The sequence below is a fragment of the Microtus ochrogaster genome, chromosome 4, assembly GCF_000317375.1.
Source record: "Microtus ochrogaster isolate Prairie Vole_2 chromosome 4, MicOch1.0, whole genome shotgun sequence".
NCBI classification, from domain to species: domain Eukaryota; kingdom Metazoa; phylum Chordata; class Mammalia; order Rodentia; family Cricetidae; genus Microtus; species Microtus ochrogaster.
In genome coordinates this window covers 15,621,554-15,632,528 of record NC_022011.1, presented here as the reverse complement: position 1 = coordinate 15,632,528, position 10,975 = coordinate 15,621,554, and the positions used below count along the sequence as shown (strand labels likewise).

General features: G+C 45.7%; 1 protein-coding gene across 1 annotated transcript in view; it reads right to left on the bottom strand.

Moving 5' to 3' along the window:
* Ces5a (carboxylesterase 5A) overlaps positions 1–10,975 on the bottom strand; it is a 280,153-nt gene that overhangs the window by 18,296 nt on the left and 250,882 nt on the right. Inside the window, exons 23-27 of the mRNA XM_026778600.1 lie at positions 10,000–10,204; positions 7,254–7,392; positions 5,179–5,312; positions 3,039–3,192; positions 700–804 (exon numbers count right to left, since the gene is read on the bottom strand). Of these exons, the coding sequence (XP_026634401.1) occupies positions 700–804; positions 3,039–3,192; positions 5,179–5,312; positions 7,254–7,392; positions 10,000–10,204 (737 nt within the window). The remainder of the gene's footprint in view (positions 1–699; positions 805–3,038; positions 3,193–5,178; positions 5,313–7,253; positions 7,393–9,999; positions 10,205–10,975) is intronic.

Genomic DNA, 10,975 nt, shown 5'->3' with positions numbered 1-10,975 from the left:
AAGGCAAGGGCCTGGGACATGCATCCTACCACATCCCCTAAACCCCGACAGTCACTCCATCTGCCCCAAAGAGCTGGGAATAGCCCCAGAGTCTTTCCCAGAATTCACTCTAGGATAGCATCGAATATGAAAGGCACAGAAGACCAACTACACAGAATACTGAGAATTACTGGGACTGGTTTGTGCCCCCACAAAAATTATTTAAGAACTACAACACACATGTGCACACCCAGGCACACCAGTAATACTGCATTGTGCACCTGGACTCCTGTCCTCTATGACAGTGGTCCTCAACCTGTGACCTTTTAATACAGTTCCTCATATTGTGGTGACCCCCCCAACCATAAAATTATTTTCATTGCTACATCATAACTATAATTTTGCTACTGTTATAAATCATAATGTGAATATCTATGTTACCTGGTGGTCTTAGGTAACTCCTGGGAAAGGATCATTTGACCCCCAGGGGTCACAACTCACAGGTTGAGAACCGCTGCTCTATGACTGACATGCTTATGCACACCCTTGGGCATGACAGTACAGCTTTCCTGTGTAGTTAAACCCTTTCCTGTTGAACAAGCCTTCCATACAGGCGCAAGACTGCTCCTGGACTAGCATGAGGCTTTCTGGACATGGACAGAAAGAAAAGTCTAAGCGGAGGAGAGACTGGCCTAGGGGAAGATGTGAGAAGTTACCTACATCATTTCTCCGCTCATCATCGAGGCCCTTCAGGTTCGGAATGATGGCCACTCCGCTCTCCATGATGGCCCTGTGGAATAAGCCAGTGCTCAAAGGAGACAGAATCTACAAAGAAAAAGTAGGAGACCCAGAATCAGTCATCCAAGAACCACACCTATTATACACGCCACCAACTCCTTCCTTAAAGACACCGTCCCAGGAGGCCCCCTTCAGAATTCTGCCTTGGCCTAGAAAGCCCTACTTGGGTGTTCGAGGACTAGATATAGAGGCTTAAATGAGTTATTTCACCTCTGTAAGTCCCCATTTCTTTATTAATTATTTCTGCTTTTTAGACAGGCCCTAACTCCATAGCCCACCATAGCCCAGGCTTTCCCCATCCTCCTGCCTCAGCCTCCAGGTGCCAGGATTACAGGTATGCACCTCTGTGATTGGCTTCAGGAACACTGAGTCAGCTATTCTGTCATGGTTTCTAGTGCCTTTACTCCTTTGCTATGGACAAGTGACTCCATATTGCTGAGCATCAATTTAGTTCTCTGAAACACTGTAGCAAAAATTGCATCAGGTCATAGATAATTTTGTTTAGAGTAAGAGAAGTAATGAGCATGAGTGTTCACTCGGTACCTGGTCAATTTCACTCATGAAGGGTGACCTTTGTTATAGATAGATAGATAGATAGATAGATAGATAGATAGATAGATAGATAGATAGATGATAGATAGATGATAGATAGATAGATAGATAGATAGATAGATAGATAGATAGATAGATAATAGATTAACACAGTCCTTCTCAGAGATGACTACTGAGAACATAAAGTTACTTTGACTAGTGTCAGGCACTGTAGAGCAGAAGCCCTCTTTAACCACTTCTATGTAACTGACCTCTGATTAACATGCTAATTTATTTCAGGGAGTTCCCCACTTGGGGACAGTCATTCTCTGGTATATTCAAGCATTTCTATTCCTGCCAGTCTTGCACCAAGAGTTGCGCTTGTTATTCCCAAAGTTGTATTGTCAACCACATTTGTTGCTGTGGTAACACCATCAAGGGAATATGATGCAAATCAGTGGGCTTCGTGTGTGAAAAGCTGTCTTGGGAAAAAAACTGATAGAGACGGGTGGCTAAAAGATATTGCTGTCAAATTTGGTGTAGAGAAGAGTGAAATCTTTGAGAGAAGACCCTAAGAGCTGCTGTACTGTTGTGACTGCGTAAGAGTGGTTTTCTACAAGCTACTTAGCAGACTACATGAGACTTTGTACAGATGTTTAAATATGGGTGTCGCCTGTATTGAGTCTCAAAAACCTGTGCTCAAAGGCAATGAGTTCTGCAGCTGATCTATGCAAAATGATCTGCGTCCAAACTCTGGGCAGCAGACCAGCTCTCAAAGGACAATGCCTGTATCCAGCTGCCAGTGAGGCATGCACACTGGATGTGTGTGCTTCTGTGCATCTTTCATTATTCATGCTTTAGCTGGGGCTTTCTAGCGAACAATGCTATGTTTTGTGTGACACCCCCCAGCAGAAGGTCCAAATGTTAGATGTTTGCTTTCCAGGGTGGCGGTATTAGGAAATAGTGTGACATCTCTAAGAGGGAGAGCCAAAGAGGGGACACTAGCCTTGGAAAGGTCTAAGGTAGTTCTCAGTAGATGGCAGGAATAAAATGAGCCATCCCAACTGCATGCATCTCTCTGCTTGTTGGTTCAAGATGTGATGCCACCTACTACCGTGTGTGTGTGTGTGTGTGTGTGTGTGTGTGTGTGTGTGTGTGTGTGTGTGTGTGTGTTTGTGACTACTTCAAACTAGGGCTTATCAGTCCTGATGACTACATTGTAGGGATTCAGCTCTACAAACACAGGGATTTTTCCCCCTCAAATTATCACTGATTGTGTGATCTTAGGAATTCATCTAAACTTTCCTGGTGGCTGCTGTCTTGTTCACGAAATGAGACTGTGCCCCAGACTTACAATTTATCTAAGAAGCAATAGGTAGTTTTTAAGTGTGTACTCCACTCCAGTCGACAACTCCACACCCATGTGGATATGGGCAGCCCAAACTGAACTCAGTGGGTTATTAAAAATAAAAAAGGATATAAAGTTAGGGGAGATAGATCCTGGAGGAATTCAAGGGAAGAGAAAGGGAATACATGTGATCAAAACACATTTGTGCACGTATGAAGTACTCAAAGAGTTGATAAAACTTTCTTTTGTTAACCTCAAGGAAATAAAAATGTTACATGTATTCAGGACAACAGCAGCAATGTTGTTTTCTTGTGATGTCTTGTCCCTGTGCTTATAACCTCCCTGGCCAAGAATCATCCAAGTCATAAAACAGAAAACTCACGAGACTAGAAATGCTTATGGCTCCTGCTGAGCCACCAAAGAGTGTCACCGAGTCAGGGTTTCCACCGAAGAACTTGATGTTCTCCTTGACCCATAGCAGGGCTGCCAGCTGGTCCTGGAAGGCCCAGTTCCCGGGGGCATGCTGGTCCCGTGTGCTAGGGGTAGGAGGCAAAGTGAGAGAGTTCTTAGGTGACTGCCACATGTCCTTCAGTCCCGCAGCTCTCCATCAGGTGTGAGCTGGCAGGACACTGAGCACTAGAGCCCTACAAGAGCTGAGGACAACAGACTTGCCCAGAGAAGCACACGCAATATAGTATGTCCAATGTTAGGGTGTTCTTGACTCCCCCCTTAACCCATGGATCCTGAAAAAATCCTGCTGCTGAGAGTTACCTCTGCCACTTGGGCCAGGCCATCCTGGCATTCCGGTGAGTGACAAAGTCCTAAATTGCCTAGTTACTAAACACAAAAGCAGTGCCCACAACAGCAGATGTGCCCAACATGGCCCCAATAAGTATACAGGTAATACTTTTATCACCTCCTTAGCCTTTGAGATGGATGGTTCCGGACATTGCCCTCTGTGACTCTCTAGGTTCTCTCTGCCCTGTTCCCTCTAGAAACCATGACACTTGGGCTTCAGCATGTGCCATTGGCAAAAGGTACTGAGAGGTGAGAGAGGGGAAAACTGGGCTATGTATCCCAACACCCCTTTCTCGCTCCATGCTAGACAGAGAGGACAAGGAAGTGGTAAACTACCACCATGACCAAAGTTTGTGCCAGCTCTTTTCAGTTAAGTCAGTGAGCATGCCACCACAATACATATCCCATTTAAAGAGACTAGAAAATTCAGGCACAGAGATCTCCTTTCCAGAAAGATCTAGAAGGAATTAGGATTCAATGATCCTGGCCTCAGAACCCACACTCTTAATCTTACTCCATGCATCTGCCTCAAAAAGTTGCAGGTTTCCCAGAATTACTGAGCAATTCATTGGAAACACATGAAAATAACAGAAAAGAAACAAACAAACAAAACCACTAGGACCCACATTCTGAGTGAGGAATTTCAGGATCCTACCATCCTCCAGTCCCCAACCCGCTCCTCCTTCTCCATCCCTTTGTCAGTGTGTAACCATTCTGGCTAAGACTAACTTCTCATTTCCAGTTCTCTCCAAGCCCTGCCAATTTAACCTTCATTCCATGGTGGATCCCATGATGGCCCCCATTCCTCCCTCAAGGTGCAGAAGCATCTCACCACAATCCTTAAGATCACAAAGTGCAGCACAGAATTCATTGCCTGGCCATCCATGACCTGGGTGATGCTGGGCCAGTCATTTAACCAACTAGACCTCAGATCCCTCATGTTAAAACTAAGGACAACAAAAATACCTGGCCCAGGGGACTGCTAGAAAGATAGATACCAGGCACAGTGTGTTGCATTTGCTACCTCTTGTTTCTATGACTCGACCCTGTATAGAGTCAATAAGATGGCAATGGCCTCCTTGCTGGCCTCCCATTTGTTAATGGACAGACATCAAGTGTGGTCTAACCTCCAGTCTCTTCCAAAGTACACTTCCTGGTACATATCTCTCAACAGGATAAGAGTAGGACCCTCAGCCTTTAAAGGAAAAATTCCAAATTCCATGAACACCGTGGCATTCATCCTGCTGCCCAACCAGGCCTTTCAGAGTCACACAATTCCAGACCACACACTGGGCTACCTTTCTGTTTGTCTCCTTTGTGCATCAGTATGTGAACCAAAGTGGTGAGTGCCATCCTCAGGCTGACTCAGGAACAGGTTCCCTGTGTGGCCCTCTATACTTCCTTTGCTGCTGGCCAAACTCAGGTCTAAGACAGTGGACATCAGAGCCACAAAACGGAAGGGTCCCAGAGCACTGGTTAACCATGTGCAAGGGTACCTGTCCACTGGGGGTATAAACTTGGACTGTCCTTGGTGAGAAAGAGTCTTTTTAAACTGCTAAGGTTTGAGGGGCTTTGCGTTCATGTGTGAAATTGCCTAACTAGTTAGGACCTAATTTACTCAATGGTACCAAAGGTTCGTCCCTCTTAAGGTAGATGGCTTCTGGCCACAGCTACAGTACGCTTTTCTTTGTGGTCTCAAGTGTCATTCATGAGAAGAGACTCACGTGAAGAAGCCAAATATTCCTAGGCGGTACTGGATGGTCACAACCAGCACATCTTCGTAGGCAGCCAGGGCAGACCCATCAAAGATGGAGGCTGAGCCAGTCTCAAAGCCACCTCCTGGTATCCACACCATGACCTGAGGAGACAGAACCCTTTCAGTCAATCCCTTCCCTTGCTTTTTGAATTATTTTTTATTGAGGAGACTATAAATGCCTCACCATTCTTCATAAGAAGACTTTAAGGACTTATTTTTTTAACAAGGCCCATGTAGACTCTGGCCTCTTAGCAAGCAGATGATTCCATTAGCTGAATGAACACTGACAGGCTACTCAACCTCTCTGGGGATTGCTTTTGTTTTCATTTTTGTTTCCCCTCATGTAAGAACTGTGCTGCGGAGAGTATAAATATCTCACTTAGGGGGTTTTGTGGGGTCCAAAAAAAAGTCTGCAGTTAGAACTTTTAGAAGAGTGTTTGCTCAGTCCAAGTGCTTGGAGGCTGGTAACTGATGCCCACTGAGCCTGTGGCCCACAGGGAGATGGAAACCACTGTAAGGCTCACGCAAGAACAAAAGCTGGGATGTTAAAACTATCAACTTCTCAGGCTCTAGAGCAGTCTTTCCCAACCTATGGGTCTCAACCATCTTGGGGTCGAACGGCCCTCTCACAGGGATCACCTAAGACCATTGGAAGACACCGATATTTACATTATGATTCACAACAGTGGCAAATTTACAGTTATGAAGTAACAACAAAATTAATTTTATGGTTGGGGTCACCACAACATGAGGAACTGTATTAAAGGGTTGCAGCATTGGGAAGACTGAGAACCATCGCTCTAGAGTCACCTAGGAGATTTGCTTCCAGGAGAGCATGAGAGGGATCGTCTAGGCTAGCCTCTGGGTGTACTTGTGGAAGATTAGCTACATTAGGATACTTGAAGTGGAATACAGGCCCATCCAAATGTGGGCCTAGAGTCCTAGGCTGAGCTAAAAGAAGCGAGCAAGGTGAGCATCAGCATTCCTGTCTCTGGTTCCTGGCTGTGGATTCACGTGAGCGCTTGTTCCAGTCTGCTGAGGCTGTAACTTCTGCCATTGTAGACTGAACCCCGGAACTGTGAGCCGAACCAGCCCTTTCTCCCTAAAGTTGCTTTTGTCTGGGCATTCTATCACCATGATAAGACAAATTACTAAGACATCAACTGAAGATGTTTCTCTTTTTTTAATCCTCAGTGTAAAAATGGACAAAGTGGGGAGTACAAAAACTTTCTCTTGTTTCGGAAAGATTAGGACCAATGAACTCAAAATATTGTTCAAATGGTATTGTCACTGCTTTCGTAGATCTTAGCCCCTTCCATTCTTCTAGCTCCATATTTTGGGGTATCGCCCTTGGGTCAGGAAAAGAGAAGAGAGTAAAAGCTCTGGCTCTGTACAACATAGAGCAAGGACATGAGTAGTCCTTGTGTCTTAACTTCCTCATCTGCAAAATGAGTTCAACCATTCTTACGCACTGCGTTAAGGGATACAATGCCTGATTACACAGTAAGTGTTTGAAAATTGTTGCTGCCAGAAACCACAGGAAGAATCTCCCATTATAGAGGCCTGGGGAGAGAGGGTGCTGAGAGGGTGCAGCTAAGATGCAGGTCATAGAAAGCCTTCCTTCATCTACAGGGTTCCTTATGTTCTTAAATGAAGTACTTGACATCAGTACTTGACTGGCTTAATTAGGAAAGAACAGTTTAATTATTCAATTACACTCTTTTAAAAGGGGCTTCTCAAACTTGAAAACATTCAGAATCCTTTTTAAGCCTATCTTTTCTAAGTTGCACAGACAATTTTAATACTTATCAGAGAGGGGAGAACAAAATGAAATAAAAATTGAAAGTTAAATCATGATCATTGAAATATCCAACAGAGACAATGACAGAGGACAACTACTGTTTATGATTTTTATAAAAAAACAAGTTACTTATGCAATAAAATTTCCCTTATTCAATAAGAGCTAGGTCTCATTCTAGATGTCCCACCCCCAGCTGGTGCCCAGACCTGCTAGTGGATGCCCAGTGCAACAGGCAGCCTTACCGGGAGACTGGAGTCATAGTTGGCATGGGCTGGCGCATGAATGTTGAGGTACAGACAGTCTTCTGAGACTTCAAACTTAGGGTAATGCACTTGGAGTACTTTTTGATATATGGCGAGCCACTCTGGGTTCTGAAAGCACCTGAGAGAGAGAGAGAGAGAGAGAGAGAGAGAGAGAGAGAGAGAGAGAGAGAGAGAGTCTTCACAATCTATGTCAGCCGAGAGGCATGTCAGGACTATTAGCATAAAATCTGATTGTGCCCCAGGCCCCTCCTTTCAGAAATAGGCAGACTAGCTAAAAATTGGTGATTTCCTTTTATCCAGTTCCTGGATAAGAAAGCTCATTTTCCAAAATAGTTATATCATTAATTACAAGGACACCCCGCCTATACCCACCACTGAGTTCTCTCCCATCAGTCTCTCTTTTACATCCAGAAGGGCAAAGGCATCCTCCTGTAGCCTCCATACCAGGAATCCAGAGAGACACAGGAAGGCTCTAGCACCCAGGCTTTGCTCCTTCTGCCTGGATAGGTTCTCCCAATATGTTCTGGCTCAAAGTCATCCATCCCTCTCTTTCAGATTCAATCCAAATACCGCTCCTCCAGGAAGCCTTCCGAGATTTCTCTGTGTGACCATAGCTCTTCTTTAGAAACACACACAGCGTGTGCATTGTGCCCTTCAGCTTGCCCCAGGTTTGTGCATCACATTCTGATCTCCTCCAACTCCTCTGTGAGCAGCTGAAAAACCTGTGAGTCTGGATTAATCACGGTCTCTAGCACAGAGTCCTACGCACGCCAACAATGAGAATTACTACATTTGATCTTAGCCAGAGGGCTAAAGGGCGACCAGAGACACTGAGTGTGTGGGTGTTTCTGCCGTACCTACATGCTCGGTTATTGTTAGTTGTTTTCTTGACAGACGAGTGGACACTAGTGAAGAGTGAGAAACCACCCCTGGAATATATTCCTTTTGGGGTGTTTATGCTCCTGGCTCCTTTGTATGTTGTCCTTCATAAATTCGGGTCCCATTGCTTTCCACAAAGGCAGCCCGACCTTTCCTAAAAGCTGGGCTGGGTGGTTCTCGGCTCTCTTAGTTGCTTTCTCTGCCCTCTGATGGTTGCCTTGGCTCCCTACATTTTAATTATCAATTATTTTTCTCTGTCCTCCACCATGACTGGTCTACATGCTCCTTGAGTCCCCAACACACAATGATCCTATGTTTTCCTCAACTTTATAATGTGAAAAATCTATATGTAGTCCACAGACACCAGGCTTTTGACCTTTATCTTCATGTGGGCCAGGACCCAAGGTGCTCAGTTTGTAGGTAAATGGCCATACTGTCACAGGGGCACATACCCATGTATTACATGGTTGGGGATGGTATAGGGTAGGATAGGTAAGATAGATGAAGTGAACATAGTTTCAATTTATAATGTCTTAGAATGTAATCTCTTTGTAAACTAAGAATCTCATTAGTCCACTGTGGCAATCCCCAAGTCCTAATGATATCCAACTCTGGAGTTGGTTCTGAAAGAGTTGAATGAATAAATAAACAAACAAATAATCAACTAATAATTTTTTCATGTTATTTTCAGTCCACACGTGAACCACATGAAGTCATCTTTTGGGGTGTTGTGAATGTCCTGGTACCAAGGTCTTCCTTTAGCCCCATATGACCCCAACCTAAGAACTTAACAAAACCAGAACTGGACAACCCTGGGATCTTCACGTCTCGTTGCTCCATACAGTGCTCCATCGCTCTTCCACAGCTAACATGGGAACTGCCTAGCTAGCTAGACTTGAAACTTCACTGGCTGGAAGCTACCTACCTCCCAGGCCCCTTGTGTTGCAGAGACATTAGTGATGGCTAATCTTCATTGTAGCTGGATTTGGGATCTCCTAGAAGGTGCACCTCTGGGAGGATCTACCCCAACGTGACCTATGGGCTGAGGGCTTATGGTAAAGAAAAAAAGGAGAAAATAGCAGAAGCATAGCCTACTCTCTGCTTTCTTATCTGCCCAGGTGTGTGGAGCCCCAGCTGCAGCTTCCTGCCACTGCAGACGCTGCTATACTAGTGGCACCTGCTCAAACTATGGACCAAAAAGAGCCCTTCCTCCCTTAAATCATTTTCAGTCAGAATTTGGTCACAGAGACTAGAAAAGTAACTAATACAGCGGCCATGGTGTCATGGCACAAGCATTTATGGAGTTCCCACTGTGGTCCTGGCCTTGCATTAAGCCCAGCTGAGACTATGAGACTATGGGAATTAAACACACACACACACACACACACACACACACACACACACACACACGAGCACGCTGCGGTTCTGCTCTCTGAATCCCTCATCCATACTGACCACAAAGGCCAGCCCAGAGTGAAGGTCACACAGAAACACTAAGAAAGTCTTTCATTGAACTATTCGGGAAGCTCATCACAGCACTTCCTACACCTGCTCGGGGTTCAGAATTCCCACAAAGCTTTCAGAGCTTCCAGACTCTTGGGCCCAGCTTACAGGGTTCTGATTCATGAAGCTTAGGAGAGGCCAAAAAACATGTACAATTCTAACAAGCCTCCAACAGTTCTCCTGAGCAGCCGGCATGGGAGCCCCGACCGAGACACTCACCGAGGTCTGTGGTTCTCCCACTCCCGTGGCCATCTTTCCTCTCCTCTGCCCCTGAACTTCATGACCTATATTCCCCCTCAGCAATCTCTCCCAGACCCCAAAACCACAGGGCACAGTGACTTACAAACTGGGATAGGAGGTGGCTTCTCTCAAGCCAACCCAGGGGATCGCAGGCCGTGGACTGGAAAATCGCAGGGCTCCAAGAGGGGGTGCAGCGAAAGGGATCCCCAGGAACATGTTCACAGGTTCGAGGCTTCCCAGCACAGTGACTTGCTTCCCCTTGACCCATCCTAGCTTGGTGTACCTTTGTGGCTCTTCAGCCCCAGACCCTGAGGAAACACACAAGGGAGAACTGAGAAGCAGGCTAGAAAGAAGGAGACAATCGGCTACCCCTGGGCTCCCTTCTGGGTGGGCATCCACTCAAAGGCCAAGGTAGCTGGGACTTTCTCTTTGGCTCAAGGTCCTCTGCTTTCGAGATCATTTAAGAAGCCGCCACCACGGGGACCTGCCTCAGTTGCTTCTGAGCACCCACCACCACCTCAAAGACCTTGGGGAGAAGCTTTTCTTCTACACCAAAGTTGTCCCTTTCCTTGAAGCTCTGTAGGTGCCCCGATCCTGCCAGACTGATTGCTGGATCTACCACCCTCTAGTCATTCCCATTCCCATGCTCACCAGAGACCACCACATGTCAATCATCGCCTGCAGTTACTGGATGGCATTATTTTTTTAACAAACTAAATAAATTACCTTTAACTTTTGGTTTAGAGGACTCCTGAGCAATAGTATCGATTGTGTTGTTGTTTGGATAAGTTAGGTAGCTGCTTAGGTTACATATGAAAATGAAAATAGATTAGTGAGAGCGGCAATAAGTTTTCGTGTTGATGACCGCTGGAATCAGCTCTTATACTTCCAATAGCTTGAAGATGGTGCTTTGGGTGACTAAGCATAGCTTGGATTTTGCACAGAAGTTGAAGCCTTGAATTACTTACTTAGCAGGACCCAGGAGTCTTGGCACTATCTGCTCTGTCCCTGTCTCCACAGCCAACTCCACAGAGCACGGACTCCAGTCCACATGCCTCCCCTCCCCCCCCCCCCCCCCC